This window comes from Eublepharis macularius, chromosome 10, assembly GCF_028583425.1.
Source record: "Eublepharis macularius isolate TG4126 chromosome 10, MPM_Emac_v1.0, whole genome shotgun sequence".
Lineage (NCBI taxonomy): Eukaryota > Metazoa > Chordata > Lepidosauria > Squamata > Eublepharidae > Eublepharis > Eublepharis macularius.
Window position 1 is genome coordinate 43,235,592 of NC_072799.1, and position 26,864 is coordinate 43,262,455.

Sequence of the window (26,864 nt, forward strand, 5' to 3'; positions counted from 1 at the left end):
TTTCTACAAAGATATATATGACTCTTAATTCATGATGTCTGACGGAGTAACCTTAACCCCATCCCTGTTTGTTTGCGGCTTGTAACTTCCTGCAACTCCCAAGATGTTTTACTAGTTTCAGAAATTCTTCCCATTCAAAGCAAAGTTGAACTGTGGCTGCAAAACAGTTGTAAGTCTTGATGGCAGATGGTGCTTTAGTGGTAAGCAATACAGAGCTGCAGCAAGAAGTTTTGGCATCCATCGTTCCTGGCTGATGTTTTGGTTTAAAATAAAGAATATGCCCCATATCCCCAGGTGGCCAGCTGGCTATACAGCATCACTGTGGTGAAGTGCTGAAATTGATGTATGTGGATGTTCCTCAGATGTGCATTGTCTACCTCCTTCTACTGTGAGCCTACCTCACTTTGTTTTAGGTTCTGCAGGGTTGATTGTGCTAATTCCATGATGGGGTGCAGAATTACTGTGGCTGTATACCCTTCCACGTTATGTGTACTTAAGACAGTACACATGTCTCTGCCACCAGCTGTGCCACATAGTACTGAATCAGAATGCAGTTGATGATGTGTCAGTAGGCTCACTTCTCTTGCCACTTTCTCACAAGTCACTATGAGGTGATTCATACTGGAAGTCTTTCATTTAGAGCTGCTCTCTCCCTCCTGAAGAAGGAGTGCTGAAAATCAGACTTTACTTTGATGTAGTAAGTATAACTCTGATCACATGAGGCTGCATTAAAATAATACATCCATCACGTAAAATGGTTTCAATAAAATAAAAACCATCCCCTTAGGTATCAGACTTTCCTTTTAGGAAGGGGACACACAAAAGATGCCACTCTTGTGCACATTCCGGGTTTGTTGCACCTGAATCTTAGGAAGAGCAGGATTTGATGGACTGGGCCAAAAGAAGGCAATGTGATTGTTTGCAATTCAGCTGAATGCTGCTGTCAAGTATGTGGATATGTGCTTTCTGGATGGATTAGTTCTGTGTGCTACTTGCAGCCCTTACTTACTTCCTGCGCCTTTTTGGGTATGCATGGAGAAATTAAAAATTATCTATCACACAATTTGATCACCAGATTAGAATTCCCATAATAACTGAGCTGTGGGTTTTGTTTTGTGGAGATTCAGGGAGTTGCCACATGCTGTTTCTGATAGTTGGTCCATCAAACTGGGATGCCTTGACTCACAGCCCCTCTCAGTTCCTAGAAATGTTGGAGATCAAACTGTAGCTTGGCTCCAGACTAGATGTATTTGCAGACCTAAAGTTTTCCACTCACAGAGTACAGTTTTCCTGCCTCCTCCCTTCCATGGCACCCTAAAATGCCTCCCAAAATCTTGTTGGAGGACAGGAGATCCCAGTAACAAGATTTCCTGGGGCTTTTCATGCTGCTGTAGGAGGGAGAAGATGGGGAAAATCATGCTCTCTGATTGGAAATCCTTGTGGCTGTTGAAGTGTCAGTCTGGATCCCACCTTGGGATCTTAAGCATGAAAAGCAAGTGCTCTGCCACTGAGCTGTAGGGATGTTAATCATTTGTGGATTCTGATTTTATGAAACATGGAACACATCTTCAAAGGAGGATTTTAATAAAGGAAGCAGTGGCTTTGATAGTTCATGATATGTTTCTTCTCCCTTGTAAATTATTAGATGTGCAGAAGCCACAGACTTGCTAAAGAAAAGGATCCAACCTTTTCATATTGAAGAGTAACTTGATGCTTCAGGGTCATGTTGGGAGAAATCTTGTTTGAAATTGGTGCAAATTGATGACATGATGAGAAGGGATTGGATTGTGTGATGTGAGCTGCAGGAAGGCAGATATGAACCTTGAAAACTGAGTGATTTTCTCCCTCCTCCTCTTTCACCATGCTGATGTGAACTGTCTGGCCTCTTAATAGACCGTGTTAGTTTTAGTGCTGATACAGTGACCTTGCTATGCACTGTGCTCCATGGTTATCCTGGAGCTGTGAATCACAGAATGTAAATATCAAATGTCAGTCTCTCACCCCTTTTCCACTCTGTTCTTTTCTTTGTAGGTGTTCAGAACAGACCTGATCACTGCCATGAAGCTGCCTGACTCTTACCAGCTGAACGCTGATGAGTACTATGTGCTGGCAGATCCCTGGAGACAGGAATGGGAGAAGGGAGTTCAGGTGCCAGTCAGTCCAGGAACCATCCCAGAGCCAGTAGCCAGGTATTCTTTGGTGCAGCCATCAGTCATGTGGGAGGAAACCCCTTGCCAGTTGCATTTTACATTGAGGTTGCTTGCTCTTTTGGAGTTGAAGTGAAAATGATGAAGTTATTGTCTCTATGTCATGCATAGAGATGCTGAAGCTCGAGGGGAAAAGTTTTGTCCCCCTCCACCTGTTTTGGAACAATCATGAAAATTTTGGGAAAAATGGAAATACATGCAACACAGAGCCAGTTTGGTGTAGTGGTTAAGAGCACGGGACTCTAATCTGGAGAGCCGGGTTTGATTCCCCACTCCTCCACAAAGCCAGCTGGGTGACCTTGGGCGAGTCACAGTTCTCTTGAGCTCTCTTAGCCCCACCCACCTCACAGGGTGATTGTTGTGGGGTAATAATAACACTTTGTAAACCGCTCTGAGTGGGCATTAAGTTGTCCTGAAGGGCGGTATATAAATCGAATGTTATTATTATTATTATTAATTTTATATCAAATGTAAACATCTTTGACTGATTTAACAACATAAATGCATCATTGTCCTCAGTATATAAAATAGTACTGTTGGCATATTTAAGGAATTTAAAAGTATATTTAATACCATAGCACATGTATCTTTGTCATTAGTAATGTAGGAAAAAATAAAAGTTGAAGACAGAAAACAAATTCTGGCGGTAACAAAAGAAAGTGTGTTGTTTGGACAGAAAGTCATATAGAATCACAAATCACAATAGGTAGGACTGCCAACATGTTTAGATGTTAAGCTAAACTTTAAAGCACTGAAAACATTGAATTCTAATTATCATTAAGCACATTTTAGTATATTGATAGTTGGTAGAATTGTTTCTATTTAAACAAAAAACAAGTCCTTGTTGCTTATGTCCACAGTATAAGAGTTTTTTTAAAAGTGGTCCCTAAAGTTTTCTGATTTTTTTCCCCACTGGAAAACTTGAGAAAGACTTGCTGTAAATTTAGAATGCGTGAAATGCTTTATAAGACCTAGTTTTTCCTCAGTCAAAGCAAGGAACTGTTTCCTAGGAGGATTTTTCAATACTCCCCCAAATTTCCAGATTTTTCCACTGGAAAAACTGAAGTCCTTGTGGGAAAAACCCTTCCTTTTCCAAATTTTATGGTTTTTCCCCAAGCCTACACAACTCCAGTCCTATATAGTCAGTTGGCTGTCAAAATCTGTAGGGGTGATTTTATGCTGCTCTTTATGGTTGACAGTAAAGAGCAATACAAGCATTACTTTCAAGTAAGCACTTATTTTACTTTATGAATTGGGATGCTTGCTAATAAGGGGTCTGCTGATAGCTGGGACTCTGCTTGAATGGCGCCCTTTCCATCCAGGTAGTTTGCCATGAGAAGGAAGTGTGGCTCAACTGTTATCAGATCTACTCATGAGTAAACTCATCACTTGGCAATCTGAGGTGCTTGCTTATAAGTAGGCATGTTGGCAGATGGAGGGCTCTTACATGAAGTGAAACTCTTCCTAGCTTGTAAATTTGTTGCTGGTCTTTACTGAGAGCAGAGCTGATATTCCTTGTGAAGTCTGCTCAGATGCTGGGTGAAGCATTCCAGGAAAATAACTTCTAATGAGGATCTTGCTTTCCTCAAATGTGGAAACTCCACATTGAGGAACTTGAGGAACTCCACCTCAAATGTGTTACGAACTGAATGAGCTGTCCCATGAATATATGACTTATCTAGAGTCATGTTGCAATTTCTGTTCCATGTTATAAAATACAGCAGTACATTCTATCTCTCATAGTTGCTGAGCAAAATAAACACACACTGATAATGTTGGCAGTTACCTCTGTGCTTATGAATATGAGAAGAGATTAATAGGAGTCCTAATGTTTGTGAAGAGGGTCTGCCTAGATTCCAGACTTCACTCTGGTTCTCAGCTCTTGTGTTCTTACACAGCTGGTCACTTCTTTGTTTTGGCTGGAAGTCCCAGTGCTACTTACACACAGCTTAATAAACTCGAGTAAAAGAAATACTCTGTGATTTCTAAATTTTCTGATGTTTAACCAAAGTAAAATGATTATAGGCAGCATGCATACAGATTCTTCTAATTTGCCTCATTTATTTAAATGGTAGCCTAGGCTACCATTTATGGTAGAATGTGGAATGTGAGGTTTCTTTGTGGAAAAGTTGTGGAATGTGAGGTTTCTTTGTGGAAATGTTGTGGAATGTGAGGTTTCTTTGTGGAAAAGTTCAAGGCAGTTCCATAGACAATTGCTTTATGTCTGTCACCTCCAGCCTTCACACCATGAGAATATTCTCAAGACTTTTCCAGCCCAGATTAGCTGAAATGTTGAAAATTTAGTCTGTCTTGGTTTTAAAACCTGTTTTTGGCCATATCCTACTTTTTCCTAATCAGTGTAAATACAGCATTTTAATTTAGATTCAAGAAGAGAAATCTTTATAAAAATGGGAAAAATAAAATTAATACGCTTGTGAAATGAAGTGGCTATCTCATCTGCTCTTATCCTCATATTTTTACACCACCATGCTTATATTTTGTTTTAGATATGATAAGACCTCTTGCAGTGTCTGGTTCCTGTTATAATGGTATACGTAAAGAAGTAAATGTCCTAGACTACATAAATGGGGAGAATAGTATTTAGCTTTCCTTCTCCCTGTTTTTAGGGTCAAGATTTTACCTATTAGGTTCTATGGTAATGAGTCTTGAATCTTGTAGTAAATCTCTTAATGTTAAATTGCTAATAGTGCTCTGCCATGGGCACAGCACACAGACATAATCCTCTCTCCTCCGAAATTGTCCAGGCAGTGAAAGGAATAGGTGGTCTGTAAGCTCTTTCCACTTCTCCATCCAGCGTTCCCTCACAATTTGTGTGATTTTCTCATGTTATTATGACAATGAGAAAACGGGACTCCTTGGGAGTTGTCTATGCTGCTGCAGTGGAGGTGGAACTGGATCATTCATTAAGTTTTTTAGAGCATTCTTACACTTTCGGTCACCCTGTTCTTCATAATCCTTACGAGAAATAGGAGAATTCTCATTCTCTCAAGGGCTAGAAATGTATGTCATTTACTGACTCCCCATGACCACTCCAAGTACATGAATTGTAGAAGGCTACTGACTTTGTGGTTTCTAGAATAATAGAATCGTCCATCAAAATTAATACATTTACTTTTCAGTGTGGTGCTCTCTTACTACCCCTGAATTTAGATCCCAGAGCTTTTTAAAATCATATCCCAACTTCATATTACCACATCTCAACAAAACTTGACAATGATTTCTTCCTCTTGCTGTTCCTCAGGGTTGAAACACCTTAAGGATGCCCATAACCAGCACTGACTGCTTTCAGTTTTCAAAAAGTGCCTTTAAAGGTATTGGAAGAATGTTTCTCCAAAAGAAATTATGGCCTGAATTTGTTATTCTGAGGCAAAGAAAGATTTGCACCACTATCTGTTGTTCTTTCCTGTTTATGATTATGGGTAGATCCAGTTTTGGACTATTCTTCACTTTGATCTGTGCCTTTGGTTGTTGATTGGAATAGAGTACTGTAGACACACTGGGTTGAATCTAGATCATCCCTTCTAACCGAGGAATATTCCATTGTAGGAAGACTCCTTCCACTGCAGTCTTTGGATGGAGTATTTCTCCCATTATTCCTTACAACAGAAGGGAATGATTTAACTTAATATATCCTAATTTAGTTCCTGTTAAAACTTAGTCTGAGAGAAAGTGAAAAGAGCAGTTGCCCCAATTAAAAAGAATTTTTGAAGACCTGCTACTGTTGTATGTGAGGACCTCTTAAAGATGGGGGAGGAACAAGCTGACTGAATCCAGCTTCAGTTGTCCCTTCTGAACAGCGGTTGGTTTGTCGTTGACATTTTTAAAGGGCTATGTGCACATACCACTGACTGAAGCACAGGTTTGAGGCAAGAGTCTTGTGGCATTTTTCACAGAATAGGCAAAATAGTACTTTGCCAGACGTATGAAGGAGACATTGAAGGTGTTGGATATTATATATGCATTTGGAAATGTGTGGAAGGAGGAAGCTGGGAAATTTTTATACAAGATAGGACTGAAGGTTAAAGAACCATATCCTGAAAGTGGCAATACTATATATAAATCTGTCAGTTAACAATATTCACAGACTAGCCATAAAAACAGTTCCATATATGAGAAAAATATTGTTTTCTATGAGCTTGTGATGTGTTTTATATTGCATAGTGTGCATTTAGCATGTTAAGTAATAACGTTTTGTGCTCTTGCATCTGTGCTGCATTTTTTATATTCTGCTACCCTTCAGCAACTGCAGTGATGATTATCACTCTGTAAATCTGATAATACAGTGAAATACCAATTGAGGTTACTTTTTAAAAAGATGTGCAAGTTTTTAAAACAAAGTGAGTTTTTATTTCTGTAGCCATGCATTGCTTTGCAACTAGAAGACCAGAGGATGATTTTGTTTTGTTTTGTTTGCAGAGTAGTAATTCAGAGTTTCTGGCAGTAATTGCATATAAAGGTTGAGGTTTTGAAATGTCAGGAAAGATTAAAACTTGGTGTAATTAATGCCTCCTGTTTACTACACTTTCAGGGTTGTGTCCGAGTCGAAAGCAGTTATGTTTACAAGACCTCGGAAGTACATCCTTTCCTCAGGTTCTGAGCCTCCTGAACTTGGTTATGTTGACATTCGAACATTGGCGGAGAGCGTGTGTCGCTATGACCTTAATTACATGGATGTAGCTTGGTTGGAATTGGCCAATGAAGAATTTAAAGACATGGGTAAGGGCATAATCTAATTATAATCAACTTCTGGTTGACTGTGAGAGAGGATTAGTAGTTACATAGGTTAGGCCAGCAGACAGCTGCAACTTCACATTCTGTATGGCTAAATTGAATATTCTGGGTGAGAGGAAAAACATGTATATTCCTCTGTGTTCCTGCCTGTGGAAATCAGGGAGGAATTAATGAGCTGTGGGGAGCAGGTGAGGGGAAGTCTTTTCTCCCCCCCCCCCCCCAGTTGGTGAGATGGTAGACCACCTTCCCAGACTACAATTCCTAGAAAGAAATTGGGTGCTGAGAAGTTGTAGGAAATTGAGGGGAAAGAAACATGAAATAAAATTGGTTCCTGTTTAAATTTACCATTATTAATAGAATATTAAAAGAATTGTAATTATTTATTTATTTCTTATTAACAGTTTCCTTTAACCCTACCTTTCTGCCCTCGTAGGACCACCAAGGCAGAACAAAATAAAACAAATTAAAATCTTATCTTAAAAACAATGAAAACGAAGCACCCAAAAACTCCATTAAAACAATTTTAGAACAGAGCTCAAGATAAATAGAAAAGATACAAACAACAGTTAAACATTGGGGAGGAAAGAGGGATTACTGGGGAAATGCCAAGCAAAATGAAAAAAAGGCCTCACCTGCTGGCAAAAGATGGCAACTGAAGAACAAGTGATATCTCTGGTGAGAGCGTTCCAGAGTTTTGATGCCATTACTGAGAAGGCCCTCTTCTGGGTTGCCGCCTGCCTAATCTCAGAAGGCAGGGGCATCTGAAACAAGGCTTCTTAAGATGACCACAGTGGTTGAGTAGGCTAATAAAGGGGTGAAAAGGTCTTCAGGTATGTTGTTCCCATGTCAGCACCATTCCCTTGAATTGTACCGGGAAACAAAATGGAAGCCAGTGTAGATGAGCCAGGATGAAGTGACATGTTCCCTATGTCCCACTTCAGTCAGCAGCATCCTGGCTGCAGCATCCTGAACCAACTAAAGCTTTTGAACACTTTTCAAGGACAGCCCTATGTATAATACATTACAGCAATCCAGTCTAGATGTAACCAGGGCATGCATCATAGTGGCCAGATCTTTCGGGCCCAGGAAAGGCTGCAGGTTGCTAACCAGTAAAAGCTGGTAAAGGGACTCCTGGCCACAGCTGCCACTTGCTTATCCAGCAGTAGGCCTGGATCCAAAATCACCCCAAAGTATGGACCTGCTTCTTCAAGGGGAGCGCAACCCCATCCAGAATGGTGACACCTTGTATTCTGGGTCAGGCCTCATTCTGGGTCAGACTCTCATTTCCATCTAATCAGGATTAATTTGTGATTTTTTAAAGCCATTCTTAAGTTGTTTCGAGACTCTGCAAGCTTCCAGACCAGCGTTTTCTAACTTTGTTTCCATTGGAGGAACTCCTAAAGTAATTTTTTTCAAATCCTGAAGATCCCCTACCTATGAAAATGTTTACAGACCAGAAAAAGTTGATGGCAGGGAACGCAGTTCAATTACTGCTAAATTACTGTCTAGAAATTTAGAGCCCCTCTCTCAAGTCAGCAGCATACATTGTAAGATAAACATATAACATTTTTTGTCTTGTATTATCTAATCTTTTTTTCAAATATCAAACCAAGTTAAGTTTTACTTAACCATCAAGGTAAAGTTAATATCTTCACATTTGCAGTCACTCCATTGGCTAACCATCAGTTGCTGGGCTCAGTTCAAGGTTTGGATTATTACATACAAATCCTTTTATGGCCTTGGACCCTTGTATCTTTGAGACTGCCTCTCTCGCTATGCCCCGCCACTTCAGCTTTGCTCATCTGAACCGGGCCTTCTGCAGCTACCATCCTGCAAATCACCAACTGTCAACAAATGCTCATTATCTGTTGTGGCTCCCACATTGTGGAATGGCCTGCTTGATGAGGCCAGGAAAGCTCCCACTCTCCTGGCCTTCTGCAAACTATGCAAAACTGAATTATTTCAGTATTTAAGGGGGTTTTTTTTATGCCGGTAGGAGGGCTGTTCAGAGAGACACTTTGGAAAAGGACTAGGGATCGCAGACTATACTACTGTGTACAGACTGTTGCTGTAACCTATTGCATTGTTTGTGGGATGTTCCAGCCATAGTTCACATTGATTTACACTGTGTAATCCAGTTGCATCTCTCTGAAAAAGACAGACTGTAAATAACATAAATACATTCAAAGTTGATATAATTTTTACTTTCAGTGTGACATATACTTTCAGTATAATATTTGGGCTTGTTTATTTTTGTATAAATTCTTGGCAGATTTCTCAAGGAACCCTGACAATGTCCTGTAAAATTCTGGTTGGTAAACACTGTTCTAGATCTTTTTATTTCTCTAGAAATTGACATAAGATGTTAAACAGAATTTTTGTGAACAGCAGGATTTGAGTGCAGTGGCACCTTACAGACCAACCAGATTTTTAGTATATAAACTTTCAAGAGTCAAAGCTCCCTTCTTCAGATACCTTCAGATATCTGAAGAAGGGAGCTTTAACTCTTAAAAGCTTACACACTGAAAATCTTGTTGGTCTCTAAGGTGCCACTGCATTCAAATCTTGCTGTTCTATTGCAGACCAACACAGCTACCTACCTGAAACATTTTTTGTGTTGTTAACTTTTCGGCAATGCTAACTGGAGGTAATGGAGTACTGACAAAAGTTTTAACTGATTTTTTAAAACTATTGCAGCTTTTTTTTCTGAAGCAGCAATTCGTTGTTGAAACTAGTCATTTTTGCAGGCATCCAGAACCATTTTTAAAGTGTTTAGTAAGCAATTCTGGAGCCTGAAAGGGGAGCTGTGAAATTGCTGAGATCCAGGAAATGATCTAAAAGTGCCGTCTCTTCCAAAACAAAGCTTAGAAAGTTTTTGTACTGCTTTTGGAGGAGAGATGTATGAAGGTGTTTCTGAAGTAGTAAAAATTGGCAAAATAATCCTGGAAGCAGCTAGCCCTTTAGAAAGCAGAATAGCTGGAAATAAAGTTTAACAATCCATTTAAAAAGGAAGGGTAGCATAATGATTCTGAAGGATTGTTTTGGTCCATTCTGTTTTGAGCTCTCTTCTTACCAAGGTGTTAAAAGTGGAACACATCATCCTGATCTATATCCTTCCCTACTGTTTGCTAATGGCTGCTTATCAGCTGGCTGCTTATCAGCCAGCTTTTGGAAGATGAACCATTGGGCTTTTCCCTTCAGCTATAATCAAGAAGTATGATTTGCAGGCCAGCACTAAGAGGGGGAGAAGAGGTAGGAAGCCAGGCGACAAAATACACCAGACAACTATGATGGAGTTAAAAGAGGCCACAACTTTATTGATTTACAGCTCATGGAGCATTGGTGCTACATAGCGCACTGATCCAAACATTGGCTGACCCGCCTGCCAGCTGCCCCCTCAGACCCCTGCTGGAGGGGGGGGGAGCCATGGGATGACATTTAGTGGGGTACCACATGAGTGTGCACCTGTGTGGATCCCCTGCCACCTGGGAGTGAGGCGGACCTGACAGCCCCCAGACTGGGCATGCACCTGACATGCCCCGCTCCCCAGACCCCTTAAGGGGATCCCCATAATAAGGAAACGCAGCTCACAGGCCCTGTTTCCCCCCAAACAGATTGGTGCCCAATGCCCACACCGCCTGCTCTCTCCAAAGTTATGACAAAAGGGAGAGCTGGGTGGGATACCAGTAATGAGCCAAGTGTTTAGGGGTGGGGGGCGCCTCCCTCTTAATGAAGGGGCGGTGGACCTGCACAGAAAGTGCACCTCCCTGGTCCTGAGCCCTCTTCCTGCTTCTTGGTGCCCAGGCCAGCCCATTCTGATTGGCTGGCCCTGGCATTTGAATCTGGACTGCACGGGCTCTGCCTCCACCAAGGCCGTTGGAAGCCTGTACTTCTCTCTAATGTGGCAGCCGCCCGGCCTCCTGCCCTCCTCCCACGTGGCCCACAACTGATCCCCCCAGTTAAGTCTGGGGGTCTGCATTTCTTGCTGGTTGATATCAGAAACTGTGTTCCTTAATGCTTATAAGGAGTATAGTGTTTATTTAAAAAATAAATACCACTGGGTTAATTTCTCAGGGATGCCTGAACTGGATGAATACACCATGGAGAGAATTATGGAAGAATTTGAACAGCGATGCTATGACAACATGAATCATGCTATTGAGACCGAGGAAGGACTTGGAATTGAGTATGACGAGGATGTTGTCTGTGACGTTTGTCAGTCTCCGGATGGTGAAGATGGCAATGAGATGGTGTTCTGTGACAAATGCAATATTTGTGTTCATCAGGTAGGGCAGACCAATGAGCGAGATGAGATGAGTTTGTATAGATTCACTTTTGCTGTAAGGTGGCAGTGGGGAATTTCATACCCATTTGGAACATTTGTGAATGGTCGTTGTGAGTCTTAGGTGAAATGCACACCAGGGAAGAGATGAGGTAAATTATTAGATAATTGGGAAAAATATGCTGAAGACCTTTCTCTGTCCCACGCATTTCTAAATGATACCTGAAAATACACAATATTGCCTTCAAATTGTCCTGTAACTAAGAAGGCAGATACGCAAGATTTTAATGAATACTCTTTCATTTGACAAAGGGAGTTTGACTCTCAAAAGCTTATACCCTGGAAAATCTTGTTGGTCTTTAAGGTGCTCCTGAACTCAGACCTTAATTAATACTCTTGATTGTCAGAAACTGCCAAGCCTAATTAGCAACCACACTTGTTTTTTGTGGTGAACACATAATTATACTTATTTCTAGATGCTTTCCAAATAAAGATGATGATTTATATAAAGGTGAGAGCATGAAACTAAAAAAAATACAGTTAATTGCTGTACTCTTTCATTGGATATTTGGATTTTTTAAATCTTTGATTTCTTGAATGCTTGTCTTACCTTGTCCAACTTTTTAGGTAAGACTATTTGCACTTTTTGGTTTGCTTATTTTCGCCATATTCCTGTTGATTAGAATATCTACTACTGGGATGCGTCTGTTCCTGCGGACCTATCAGGAATGCACTTCACCAGTTGCATCAAAAGAGTTCAGTGATCTCTAGATGAGAGGCATCTAGATATGCATCTTTCTTTGTTTTGGTCATCATGTGGAGCAGGCTTCTTTATATGAATCTCTCTTACTGGGTTGAGACGGAAAGATCTGCTTCTCCAACTTCTGCCAACTTTTCCGCAGGCTCCAACTTGATTTACACTAGAGCAAGTTTCAAGGCAGTATTAACACAGCAGCCTACTGCAGAAATATGGCAAATATTTTTGGTGAGGAAGAAAAATTTAGTTAGGTATTTTTAGCATATCAGCTTTTGCGGTTGGCTGTTTCTTTTTTGAAAAAGTCCTCCATATACTTTTGTCTTTTTTCCAAAACATTAAGCATATCCTTTTGTCAGTAGGTCGAGTTGTCTGCTGTGTATAAAAGTCTAGGAGATTGTATTTTTCTCTTGTGGGTACTATATTGGATAAAGATGCATGAATGTATTTACATGTCCAGTAGGATAGACTCCTTTTGAGCACTACATTAAAGCTCTGTATAAAAGTTTATCTTACATGTTGAGTCTTTTAAAAACGGCCATCTTGATGAATTGGCAGTCATTCCCATTGCATTGTTTTCCAAAGGGTCCAAACCAGTAGCAGTGTAGGTGAAGCGTCTCTGCCTCCAGAAGCAAAGTTAGTGGGGCACCTTGTCCTCAGGGTGAAAGTTGAGTGAGTTCCCTAAGCAACAGCACAGTGTGCTTGAAATACCTCACTTCTTTTTTCCTTTTTTGTTCCACCATCTCATCTTTCAGGGGGATGCAGATATAAATATGTCCTCTGCTGTTATTTTAGTTTCAGGATCTTGGCTTAAGTCCAATTGAGATAAATATCAATCCATCTAGTAGTCTGCCTTTGCTGTTGCAGCTGGTTACGATAGTCCTCTTTACTTCCTGTTCCAGGCTCCTGAAGAGTGTGGTATTATTCACTCTTGTCTAGTAAAACTTGAGGATTGATGAAAATGGTAGTATGATTTCTATACCGGATCAGCTAAACATTACCAGAGATCAGCAGTACATAATACATAAAAATGATATATAAATAAAGTGTTCTGTACAGGAGTCATGTAATTCGGGTGAGGACTTTTGCTGAAAATTAGTTCTACATGGCTGTGATGATTTTGCTTGGCCATATCTCACAGTAGCACCATATTACGGTTGCACTCTACATAATCCTGCTGATTCTAGACTTTACTTCAGCTGTCTGAGGTATTAGCCATTTGAAAGCCACTTCAGTGGTAACTAGCTATTCCACTGCAGTAATATTTGGACTGATCCTAACTAGAGGTAAGAACGAGCTGAAATATTAACCGAAGTTTGTCACAAACCGGTCTGGTTCGTGGCTCACAAACGGGTGGTTCATGAGAGCTCTCTTCTCATAAACGTGATGAATTTTAGCCTGGTTCGTTTGGTTCGTATTTCGGGTCATCACTGCAGACAGCCTGGTGCCGATCAATCAGTTTCCTTGGCAAGGGGGGTGGGGAGTGGGCTCTCTGCTGATCTTCTGCTGACCCAGAAGTGATATTATTATGAACCAAACAAACCAGTTTGTGAACCGGAGCAAGTTCATAAAAGTTTGTGGTTCATGAAACACAATGAACCACAAACTGCACGGTTTGGAATTTTCCCAGTTCATGCTCATCTCTAATCCTAATTTAAAAGAGCACAGTCTAATGAGAGGGCATGGGCTTGTAGGAAAGTAACATATGTGTAGCAAAGCTTTGCTTGCTTATTTTGCTGCAGTAATTTCTGCTTTCCAAGAAACACACCACAGTTTTATAAAGGTCTTATCTCTTACATAGTGGTGCAGGCAAAGTCTCAGCTGCACATGTGGCTTCATGACACAGCATAGGCATAGTTGCTGTTATTGCAGCACTCAGTGCACTGAAGCAATGTAACCAGTTTCAAGACAGGGAGATTTGTTTATATTTTTTGTAATGAATTCACAGCCCTCTTTATCTATAAATACACTGATTGGTTTGGGTCAAATCCATCTCTCTCATCTTCAGTTCCCTATCTGTATTATGAGTTGTAAGAATGAACCAGTAGAATAGTGAAATAAAAGTCCCACACAAGAAAAGTGCTATAGAAATGGTAACAGTAATATAAGGTATCCCATAATGAAAATGTTAGCATTTTAACCATATGCCCCCCTTATCTCCATTTTTCTTTTGTATTGTTGTGAGAACAGGCATGCTATGGTATCCTTAAAGTCCCAGAAGGCAGTTGGTTATGCCGAACCTGTGCTCTTGGTGTTCAGCCAAAGTGTTTGTTGTGTCCCAAGAAAGGAGGAGCCATGAAGCCAACTCGAAGTGGGACCAAGTGGGTCCATGTTAGTTGTGCCCTTTGGATTCCTGAGGTGGGTGTTTTGAGCAATCTGCCTTTGCATTCAGAACAGAGTGTATCTTCATCTTGTCTGCGCTTGCCTTGCATAAGTATATTGGCTCCAGGAGTGGTAAAAGGGAGTGTGTGAAGGGTGGCAGGTTGCATGCAAAGTCAGATATGTGGCTGCTTAGTGAAGATTCCCCTAAAACTCTGCTGCAGTAGCCAGACAGACTTGGAAGACTTAGGTATCAGTGATCCCTTCATCTGTCTCCATTCTGGGAGGCACCCAGCAGTCCTCCCCCTGCCTTTACAAGGGGCATGAATGTTATGAATGTAGTACTTGCCATTGGGAAGTGGGTGGAAAGTAAAAAGAAAATGTAGCTGCAGTTCAAAGGTTAAAAGCAAGTACAGTTTCTGGGGGTGGGGGGATCAGCATATACAATATGGTGCAGTTCTACTTTGCATTTGGAATCCAGAAAGATGGAGCATGGGCATAATGGATTATCAGTGACATTGTATTGGTTATGACATTCAAATGCCTGTTTTGTGTTCAGCATACAGTCAGTGTTGTATGGTGCAGTGGCTAGATCGTTGGACTGGGGGAAATCCGTGTTCAAATTTCTGCTGATTGGATGCAAGTGATTGGATGACTTTGGGCTACTTCTGTGTTCAGATTAACTTACTTTACAGGGCTGTTGTGAAGATAAAATGGGGTGGATGGGAAAGAACCATGTATTGGTGCTCCAGACTCCTTATAGATGGGACAAAATATGTAAATAGCTGTCTGTCTTTTAGGGTTTATGACTTGATTTGTTTTATTTTTCTCAGGTGAGCATTGGCAGCCCAGAAAAGATGGAACCCATCACAAAGGTCTCCCATATTCCCAGCAGCAGATGGGCTCTGGTATGCAGTCTTTGCAATGAGAAAGTTGGGGCATCCATACAGGTAAATAACTTTGCCTAGGTACTCAGAATATGTTGGTGCTGCCCAAACTGTGCAGATCTGCTTTTTCTGCAGCTCTTGTCCTTGGACACTTTGTAACTTTGCTTCCTATAAAGAGATACAGTATTAGAGACCGCAAAACACCGGACCCTACCACATTATGGGATTTGAATGTTTCAAGATTCAAGGGCTTCATCACAATTGTTCTGAATCATTGTTCAAAACATAAACCTTTGTTTTATGTTGCTCCTCCAGATTGTTTTGTTAGATTCATAGTAGTTAGTGAAATCTGCAAGAGTCCAGTAGCATCTATAAGACTAACAAAATTTGTGGTAGGGTATGAGCTTTTGTGAGTCACAGCTCATGAAAGCTCATACCCTACCACAAACTTTGTTAGTCTTATAGGTTCTCCTGGGGTCTTGCTTTTTTCTGCTGCTACAAACAGACTAACAGGGCTACCCCTCTTGATCAATAAAATCTGTTTTGCTTGGGGAGCCTGAGAGAGAGAAAGTTTCAGTGCTTTGTTGTGTCTTTTCTGCCTCCCTCCATAATGGTTTTTCTTCTTTGTCCATTCTTAATGATGCTTCTATATGTTATGCACTCTCCTGTCTTGGCTTCTTTAGGCTTCTATAAAGATATGTAAGGTACGGATGCTAAATCCAGGTACGCAGTTCCTGCACATCAGCCTCATAATCGTCTGTCTGAGTTGTTATTTTTAAAATTTTTAATAAAGTTACAACTAAACGTTGTGGGTACTTTAATAAAAATTTTCAGCTGGGTGCAAATGACTAAGGAATACTTGGCATTTCTTCTGTGCCACTAATAGCTCTCAATAGTGAAAAATACATGGTCATTGGTTTAGCTAAGACTTGCAGTGGTGTTTGCTGAGCCAAACTTGGCCTGAGCTAATTTCTTAAAATAAATGTTGGGATCAGGTTAAGGCAGGTTGATCTTGTAAAACGAGGCCAGTTAAAAGCTCAAGAGCGGCTGCTGGAGAAGTTAGCATAGTGCCCAGTTCCTGATGAAAATAAGCCAACTACTCACCTTGATAAGATATGTGTGACTTTCAGACTGTCGTGACCAAGTGGTTCTAGGAGAGCTAACAGCCTGCCATCTTTTGCAAGACTGCACCCTTCCTTCTAAGCTCCTATTGGACGGAGAAGGGCGTCATTCTGCTTAGGCTGGTGCTGTAAGTTTCTCTTAGTTCAAAGTATGTCCCCTGGGAAGTTGCTGAAGATGAATGGCCAAGGCTGCAGTCTGTTTTTGGAAATGAGTTCCAGTGAAATCAACAAGATTTGTACTTCTGAGTTGGTGTGCTTGGGAACTAAGAAGGGTAGTTTTTTTTGATTTGGCAGAAATAGTTTGGAAAATAATGTTAAAATATAGGTAATATTCTGAAATTGTTTCTATCTCATGCTAGTATTTTAAGACTTGGGAAAGCTTTTAAACAGTTATTTGTCTCTCAAAACGTCTTGCTGGAAAGTTTTAGTTTTCTTTACTTTCTCTATATGGTATAATGAGAATCTCTGGAAGGAGCTATATAGGGTCCTCATCCAGCTGATTTACCCATGAGTATTAAGCATTTTTACAGTGTGTCTATGGGACAGTTTCACATACAACAGGAGCAATCCCAAGTTGTAGGACATCAGCTCTTTCTTTTATACCATCTGTCATGAAAAATACTGAGAGAAGTGGATGGAATCTTATTTTGCCTCCCAATATACAGTGATTTTTAAAAATACATGCATTTTATTTCATCACCCAAGCATACATACATAAAATATACACTATAATCCCATAAATCTAAAATAAAAACTACATACATAGATTTAAATGAAGCTTACTTAAATCTACCTTTAATATTTCAATTCTATATAAATACCTTAATATACAGTGATTTGTGGTATCCTGATTTGTGTTCCATTTCCTGATTTCTTGCTATGGAAGTTCCATCTTAACTATTCGTTTCACTGTTGATGGGATCACCTTGTTTCTGTGCACCTGGGAATTTTGTGTAACCCATCTGTGCACCATCTGTGTCACCCACATGCAAGTTGCCACCCCACCTCCAAGTAAGTTTTTCCAGTGGAGAAACAGTTGATCCGTAGGTCAGGAAAACTATGCAGGGGGGAATGTTTAAGACCCCTCTCTGCATGCACAGTGGTTCTAATCCAAACTATTCCCTCTTGCACTTGGGAATTTGGTTCTGAGAACAGAACTCTCCACATATATCTGCTTGACAGGCTCCTGGAATAGACATGGGGAGGGGGAACCTGAAAACACTGTACCATGTAGTTAGAGCCAGAGCATTTCCTTTAGAGATGCAGTACCATCTCCTAGTTGAATACAGCAGCTCTCCAAGATCTCAGGCATAGGTATTTTGCATCCCCTATAACTTGTTCCTGTTAACTGGAGATGGTGAGAATTGAACTTGGAAGTGGAACCTTTTGCTTGCCAAGCAGATGCTCCACCACTGAGTCCCTCTTCAACTAATTTCTATCCCTGCATCGTTTTACTTCTTATCATAGTCATTGGTTCACTTCCTGCTTCTTTAGTTGTCAAAACCCCTTTTCTTTTAAAATGTAAACTGAAGCAAGCTGGCATTCATCTTGTTTCACTGCAGGGGGTGGAGAAGTAGGGGGACAGCCTTTATTTCCAAACTTCCACTGTCTTGGCAACTTATCCTTAAGATCCCCACACTCTTTTAGCGTATTGTATCAAAGTGGTAAATGCAGAGTTACTGTGTATGAGTGCACAGGTATATAACTGTGTGTATTTCATGTTTATTTAAAATAGAAAGGAGCAAAAATTTATACTAAGACAACAAATGACATATTGAAATTAATACTTTGGAGGATGATGGCACAAGCTTTTCCTAAAAGATGAATGTGAAAGTGGCACTGAAAGATGATTTTCTGAGGCTGATGATGCCTTTGTGTGCTGGAAAGCTAAGTCTGTCAGAGAGAGTGGCATTATAGAGGGTTTTTTAAGTCTCAGAGAGCTCTCTTTATATTCTGATTAGCCTTCCTGGTAATCCTGAGTTATGATGGGTTTATAGCAAAAAGAAATCAGAATGCCATGAGAGTAGCTAACTTGTTCAGGTAGCAGTTCTTTCATGTTTGTGCATAAAATAGTTACTAATGTAGAGAAACCACTTTGCTGTGCTGGGCTTTTTAGAACACTAATAAATATTTTATGTAGAAGCATGAAAGAGCTGCTACCTGAACACTGAGCAATCATCATTGCATTTTTAGTTATTATTATTATTATTATTATTATTATTATTATCATAAAAGAAACCTTTGCTTACAAGGAGGAAAAAAATGCAGGCTTATAAGCAAGTAAGGTCACCTGTCTTGTATTTCAGGGAAGTTGGAGTGCTTTGCAGACTTTGCCTGTGGCCACAGCAAGAACTAAACTTTGCTCTAGGGTGAGGCCGTGCTTGTTGAGATGATTGCTGTGTGTTTAAATCTCAAAGATCTTCCTGCCTCCTCCTTTTTGCTTCTCTGCTTGCTGTGAATCATTGATAGGCGAGGGATTCAGCAGAGAATCCCTGCAGCTTTGCAAGTGCTTTGCCAGAGGCTTTGTTTACTACTCTCCCACTCAGGGAAGTGTAAGACAAAAGCGTAGAATATGAATAATAGGAATGTAATCGGGGCCCCGTGCATTAATAAATAAATAGCACAAGCCTTTGTGGACCTCTGTTGATTCCCTCGAGTCCATGCTTATGGAACGGGTGTGATAACCTCATCAATATTGCCCTTCTGACAATTGCTTGAAATAACGGTAACAGCTTTATTCTGAGTGTAGACATCTGTGGGTGTTCCTCGGTCTTGCTTTTTAGAGTTGATAATCTGAATGCAAACAGACAAAAAGGATATTGCCACCACTTCAGAGAAGAACAAGTTGTTTAAAAACACTCTTGAGGGAAAGGTCTTGGTCCCAGTTTTCTGGCATTTCTCATGCCAAAAAAATACAATCCTCTGCTATTTTATCATTATGGGAATTGAAAGCACATGCAGACGTGTATGTTTATTTGGAGCATACGCTGATCAAGTAGCATTTAATCAAGTAGTTCTGTTGATTCTTGGATTACATAAGTGTTTTGTGTCAGCTAAAAAAAATCTCAGGGTGTTTAATGTTATGTTAGACTAAGATCAAATAGAACTGTTTTGCTCTTGAAATGAGTTTATGGAATAATCAGATTATGTGGGTGCAGATTGGCATATCCATATCCCACAGCCATTCAAGAAGGTATGGATTATTTACACTTCAGAAAGGAAAAAAAGAACTTGTGTGGTGATACAATCATTTCCCCATGCTAGATTAAAGTTTACCATCATTTAGTGAGGCTGTCAGCAATTGAACATCTGAGTTTTGGGACGCTTTAGGAGCCTTCCATTGCCGTCGCCATTCTGCTGTGCCAGACATGGAATATAGGAAACTTGCATATTTCTTTTCTATTTGTTGCCAAAGCAAATTGTAAACTGTATATGTAAGATAAATTCTTCTGTTTCTTCTGGAGCTGTGAAAAGGCCACCTCATTGTGGCTTTGTAAATATATAAATGCATTTATCATTATAATTAAAAGATTCACAGTGACTATATAAAAATCAGACCAGCGCTGCATAGGATGTAGTACTCCAAGTTAAATGCCAACGTAAAGGGCAGTTCATTCCATCACTTCCATGTGATGATCCTCCTCTTCCTCAGTGAACAGTTAAACAGCAGAGCAGACCCTCCTAAGTGGGATCTGGGATCTGCCCCATTTGGCTGCTACAGGACACTGCTTGAGCTGCAGCAACACGAGTTTCCACTTGTGCTTGCTGCCTAAAAGGACAGAATCACCCAGGGCTTTTTTTCAGCCAGAACGGGGTGGAATGGAGTTCTGGAACCTCTTGAAAATGGTCACATGGCTGGTGGCCCCACCCCCTGATCTCCAGACAGAGGGGAGTTTAGATTGCTCTCCGCACTGCCAAGCAGCGTGGAGGGCAATCTAAACTCCCCTCTGGAGATCAGGGGGCGGGGCCACCAACCATGTGACCATTTTCTCCGAGGGCAACCCACTGAGTTCCACCACCTCTTTTCCCAGAAAAAAAGCCCTGAGAATGCTGTCCAGATGTTTTTACTCCTTTTTTGCTGCATCAAAGACACTATAAGGCAAGATCAACATAAACATTGTTCTTGGTATTATTCTGAATACCAATTGGGAATTAGGTTTCCTGCATCATTTATTTTGGTGTGAAGTCATGTAAAATTGATTGACCACCAAAGCTCTGCTTTTAGAGCACACCGTGTTTGTTCATCTCAGTTTTCTGAGATTCTTCTCCTGAAGTCTCTTCCTTCTTATACCTCTTAGTTGACCTCTTCAGGTCTTTAAAGAGGTTTTGCCTTGGCTAGACTAAATGCTTGTTCTGTGGTAGACGCGTGGAATAGATTTTTGTGCTTACCTTATTCAGAACAAATGTGCAGTGGTTACTTAGATAAGATTGATACTATTAACACACATTCTTTTGGAGCGCCCTTCGTATGTTAATCTCAGGAGATGCTACATTTCACCATGCTTGGCAGTTTTTTCTGATTCACATTCCTGTGAGATGCCTCTCTACTTGCTGATAAGGATCCAAAAAAGACCCTAGCATTTGCATTTTTTTACTCCTTTTGTCTATTGAGTAAAAAATGATTAAGAGTAACTATATACTGCTCAAGATCATTTCATCATAGAGCTTTTATTGGACAAAAGGAAAGAAAGGGAAAGGAAAGTAAGCCTATGTAGTTTAAACCCTGCCGTGAACTGTTATGTGACATTTGGCTTTTGAGCCAACCTGAATAGAGAGACTTCGCTGAGTAGGGTAATTGGCTCCTTTACCAAAGGGCTGCATAAATATCTTTCTGCAGTGCATGTTTGTCTCAATTTAGACACACTTGAGTTAAGTGTGGTATATTCCTGTTAGCATTAAGGTCAGTGACAGTCATTTACGCCTTCAGTGTAACCTTCTTGAACTTGATGAGGAGAGCCCTAAAACAGTGAAGAGAAGTGCCAAGTGGGTAAAGGAAACTTCCTCTCAGCTGATGCTGTCAATGCAGAGAGGAACAAGTCATTTGCTCTGTATTGTCTATATTAGTTGGGAGGGTGTGGAGAGGGTCAGAGCAAAAACTACATGCATGAGGCACAAAAAAGGACTTCTGGTTTATTTATTTATTAGACCCAAGTTTTTTCCCCTACGGGGGCACAAAGTGGCTTACAACATTCTCCCCTTTTCCATATTATCTTAACCTTGTGAAGTAGGTTAAGCCGAGTGTCTGTGACTGGCCCAAGGTCACCCAGCACGCTTCCATGGCAGAGTGGCTATTTAGACGTGGGTCTCTGGGTTGTTATTCTGACACTAACCACTGCTTCATGCTGACATTCTGAAGTATTTATTTTACTTGCAATCTGCTGTTCCTTTAGAGCACTCCAGTGGGCTCTTGTTGATTTCCTATCCAGGTATGGAAGTGACCCACATCCAGGTGCTCCCAGACCATTCATTGAGCCTACATACAATCTACATATAGGTCTCATTGCCCCAGGATTTTGTAATGGAAACAAGCACAAACTGGCATGTTGATCTGCAACACGAGGGAGGGAGGAAGTTAAGCTCCGTGGGTGGAAATCGTTCTGTGAAAATATTTGGCTGGCTTCCACCTTTAGAAACGAGTCCTTAATGTATAAATTTCTTGTTTCTTTTTTGTCTTATACTGTGCTCAAAACTCCTTAAGATTAATAATGATATATAAAATATAATGGACTCATACTTGTTCAGTCTTAATCTGTTATGATAAACAATTGAAGATTTAAGTTTAAACATTTAAAAGTTTGTCATTTATCTCTCTCCTCCCAGTGTTCCGTGAAAAACTGCCGCACAGCTTTCCATGTCACTTGTGCATTTGACCGTGGCTTAGAAATGAAGACCATTCTGGCTGATAATGATGAAGTCAAATTCAAGTCATACTGCCCAAAACATAGTTCCACCAAGAAGCCAGAGGAGGAAAACCTAAGTGAATTCATCAATCAGGAGAATGAGAATGGAGCACAGGACAATTCTCCTCCTACTCACCTGGAGTCTTTTGACAGCATGGATCAAAATCAGGAGGAAGCCCACAGGGTGAGCGTCCGCAAGCAGAAGCTTCAGCAACTAGAGGATGAGTTTTATGCCTTTGTCAATGCTTCGGAAGTGGCCAAGGCTCTGCAGCTTCCAGAAGATTCTGTAGAATTCTTGTACCAGTACTGGAAGCTGAAGAGGAAATCTAACTTCAACAAACCTTTGATCACCCCAAAGAAAGATGAGGAGGACAATCTGGCCAAACGAGAACAGGATGTTCTGTTCAGGCGACTACAGCTTTTCACCCATCTTCGCCAGGATTTGGAAAGGGTAAGCAGCTGTGGAAGAGAAAATGTTGCTTTGGTTACCGAACCTAAACCATAGTCCTGTTGTTTAAATGCTTTGGTCCCAAAGCATCTAAAATCAGGTTCATGGTTGCCTTATTGGTTCTGTGTAGCCGATGAAGTAAAGGCTTCATGAATGTGGCTGTGTTGGGCCTTGACTCTGTCTGCAGAGTGATTGGGGAAGAGGAGTTTGCCAATAGAACTCTCCTGGATTATATGCACACCTCCAATATTACCCCTTACAGCCACTTTGTTTAACAGCAAGGTGGAGAGATTAATAGAAGGGACTTAACTCACATTTCTTGCTCTCCTAAGAACTGCCTCTAGGCAGTCATCCATTGCAAGGTGTGAACAATTTTCAGGATAAGATTATGTTCTGTAGAGATTTGGCCTGAATGAGCAGTTTCCCCGTTATTTCATTGTTGTGAGAATCTCCACAAATATATTCCCCTGCACAAGCAGAGCTATTTTCTTTTTTAAAGTGAATAGGGAAGCTCTCACAGGAAGAGGTCTGTGAGTGTATGAAAGTTCCTGTACTCTCAGAAAGTCACTGTGCACATTTTGTGTATATTTTTAGGTACGCAATCTAACATACATGGTGACCCGACGAGAAAAAATTAAAAGATCTGTTTGCAAAGTCCAGGAACAGATTTTCAATCTCTATACAAATCTTGTAGAACATGAAAGAGTTTCAGGTGAGTTCTGTTTGCTTACTTTTTATGTCAAGTACAATATGGAAGAGCATGTGGGCGGATGAGGTCTGGAATTAAAATGAATGCTATTATACTGCACTGTAATAAATGTAATTGGCTCATATTTCTTGTTTTGCTTCATAGAACACTTTTCCACCTTTGGGCTGTGGGGGGTGGGTGGGGAGTCTTAAATTTTCAGTATTTGAAAAGCTCTGATCCTTTCTTGAATGGGAGATCTTGAGGATCTTCATAGAAGTTGTTTATTAAAACCATTGCCAGGACAGCTATTATATAATTTGCTGCTTGTCATCTCTTTAAATCTTTTCGGCTGGAGATCACTTCCTTGCCCCAAACCTGAACACATTAAGTTCAAAGCATCTCCAGTTCAGATGCATTCATTTCTGAAAACTGAGCCTGTCTACCTTGAACCCCCACCCCTCAGTGCAGCCTTCATTAGCATCACTTTTTTATTAAAAATTTTCAAAAAAAATAATTAAATATTTGTTCAATTCCCACAACTTTCTTTTTATTCCTAATAATGAACATATGCTGGCTAATATTTTTTGTACCATTTGTTGCCATTTATTCTCTGCCCAAGACTTAATACTATCTGTCAGTTAGGACTTTTCTGACACCTAAAAGACAGTATGGTAGGCGGCAGCATCCGGTGTTTCTGATAAGTTCGATATGAAATCATTGATAACCCATGCCCAGTTGTATGCCGTCTGGCCTCTAACAGAGCCAGGGCCTTTTCAATCCTGGCTCCAACCTGGTGGAACTGTCTGTCTGAGGAGACTAGGGCCCGGCGGGATTTGTTATCTTTCTGCTGGGCCTGCAAGACGGAGATGTTCTGCCCGGCATTTGGTGGGGGCTAGGCTGTCCTCTTGCCGGCCATACCACTGAAGACTGTTCACCACCCATGCAGGAGCTCATAAAGTGTGACGCAGGTCATTATGTAAGAACTAAGCCCTGCGCCTAAAATGCTGAATTTTAATACTTATATCCGCCATCTGAGAAATCTTATTGCACATGGATAATGTTTTTAAATGTTTGTTTATAATGTTTTTATTGTTTTAAACTGTATGTTATAAATTGTATGTTGTTACACCACCCTGAGCCCGTCCGATGGGGAGGGCGGTCTAGAAATGTAATAAATAAATAAATAAATGCTGAAAAACTTTTTCATTTAGAAATTTAGATTCATTGCAGTGAAGTCTTTTGTCACTTTACTCTAAGCCCACTGATATTAATGGCCTCAGACTGGAATAACTATGCATAGGATTGCATCGTTTGTCCAGCTAGCCCTTTCTCAAAAACTTCTACAGTTTTGCAAAGTTCTTTCCCTTTGAAATCAAACAGCATAACTGCAGTGTTTGCTCCAACTGGCTCTGTAGCCAAATCTCTTGAAAGTGGTTCAGGATTAGTTAACTCCAGGGAGATTATATATGATTAATGTAGATTTTGTTTGTATCTGTCATATTTTGCAATTTATTAGCAGCAAATCCAGTACATCATTTCCAATCATATGCGGAGTGGCAATTAGGTTAAGATAATCAAAAGTATATTTGTACCCACAGATTGACTAAGACAATGTTTGTTAAATTGGTTTACTTTAAAAACTGTCATTCTAGTTTTGTTTGGTTTGAGGCATAAGGTGGATTTTCTGCTGATTTGTTGCTAATACAATAGTAGGAAAGGGCTTCTACAAACTGAAGCCCTGAAAAGTTGACAGCTGCATCATAATTCCAAAAGCTAAATTATCTCAATTTGCAAAATCGACTAATTCAGTCCTTTTGACAAAAGCAAAAAAAAGTCAATTTGATGTTTGTTTTCACATAGATAAATATGTTTATTTCCTCTTTTTGTGATCTGGATTATGAAACAAGGTGTACCACTCATTTTCTTGTAATAGTCATTTAGGAAAGTATTTGCTTCTCCTTCATAAAGTTAAGTGCTTCTCCTTCATAAAGTTAAGCGTCATCAGATAATCAGTTCAGCCTTGTTAACTGGCCTTCACATCCTCTTACAAAATAGTTGTCGACCTGACTCTTCAGCCATAATCAAAATGCATCAAACACTCAAGGAGGAAAAGACTATAGGAGAACTGAGCTTCATGGATCTATTATGTTACAAATGAATTGAACTAGAAAAGTCTGCTGTTTTATCACATTCTTTAAACTGAGTGTCTTGCGCTGACAAGCAAAGTACTTCAGAGACCACCAGAAACTAAGTGGAACAATGACCTTTCTTTAATGTAGCTTGCCAGTCAGAAAGTGCTTTAGAAGCATAAACCCTGAAGAAACAGCCAGCCAAGTTGTAACTATACATTCTTCACAGATGCGAGCACCCATTCAGCAGAAAAATGCTACAGCTGAATGACCTTCATGTTTCAATAATTAATCATCTGCCTGGATTTGGCAGCATTTAAACCCAAATGATAAAATACTAGAGCTGGTATAGTTAACAGAGGTGCTATTGAAACATCCCTACATTGGTGAAGCTATACTGGCATGGGTATCTCGGGTATTACAGGTTTTACTGCAAAATGCTGTGCCATGAAATGCCTAGACCACCGATCTACCTAATTTCTGTGTTGTGTAGTTCAGTGTTTGACTTTTTCAGTTTGTTAGGACAGGCCTGTATGAGTGGTTGTTACCCAAATAGGTGGTCTCCTAATTAGTTGGGAGAATTAGCTTAAAGGAGACAAGTGAGAGGAAGTAACTGGGATTCTTCACCTATGTTTATGGGGACTTAGAGAACTCTCAAAATTGTTAGCCAGATTTTCAGTTGGAAAGGTATTTTTTTATTAAAAGAGAAATAAAAGAGCAAACATACAAAAATCACACACAGCACACATACAAGGCTAGCCAAGAGGAAATCAGGGAGGAAAAGGGGAACAAGCAGTTCTGGGGAAGGCTATAATTACCAGTTTCAAGGGCAGATGTCCACAGAGGCAGCAGCAAAATGACCAGCATTTCGTGGAGAAGATGAGAAGACCCAGATGGATCAGATATAGGGCAAAATACTCCCTGGGGCAAGCTGACATCTTTGTCGTCATAACAATAACTTAATGGGTTCTTTGGAGGTGGATAATGAGTTGGGAGAGGCTTAATGGATCTACCTGAGGTAGAATATAGGTATAAATGGTGCTTGATGACCCTTTAAGTACAAGATGGGGAAAACTACCAGGTTTGCTGAATAGCTTTAAATTATGGTAGAAGGGCGAGGGAGAGTGAGGCCGGACATTGACGAGATGAGTGAAGGGTTTCCTGGGAACCTCATTGTCCTAAGTTATGCATCTCTCTAAAGCAAGGAGGATTTTTTTTAGTCAGCAAGCCGCTCTGATTTAAAATATTTTCCCAGGCTCTTACTTGGCTGGCATCCATTTTGTTTCCCTTCATGCAAGGCAATGCCTTGTGCTTATGCTATACGAAGAAGGATGTTTATGATTTCATATCTATAAACTGTCTCTCAGCAGAAGGAGG

At 40.4% G+C, this 26,864-nt stretch overlaps 1 protein-coding gene across 1 annotated transcript in view; it reads left to right on the forward strand.

Moving 5' to 3' along the window:
* JADE1 (jade family PHD finger 1) overlaps positions 1-26,864 on the forward strand; it is a 79,473-nt gene that overhangs the window by 46,232 nt on the left and 6,377 nt on the right. The window contains exons 4-10 of the mRNA XM_054990157.1: positions 2,032-2,189; positions 6,757-6,944; positions 11,034-11,245; positions 14,186-14,353; positions 15,148-15,264; positions 22,143-22,673; positions 23,265-23,382. Of these exons, the coding sequence (XP_054846132.1) occupies positions 2,032-2,189; positions 6,757-6,944; positions 11,034-11,245; positions 14,186-14,353; positions 15,148-15,264; positions 22,143-22,673; positions 23,265-23,382 (1,492 nt within the window). The remainder of the gene's footprint in view (positions 1-2,031; positions 2,190-6,756; positions 6,945-11,033; positions 11,246-14,185; positions 14,354-15,147; positions 15,265-22,142; positions 22,674-23,264; positions 23,383-26,864) is intronic.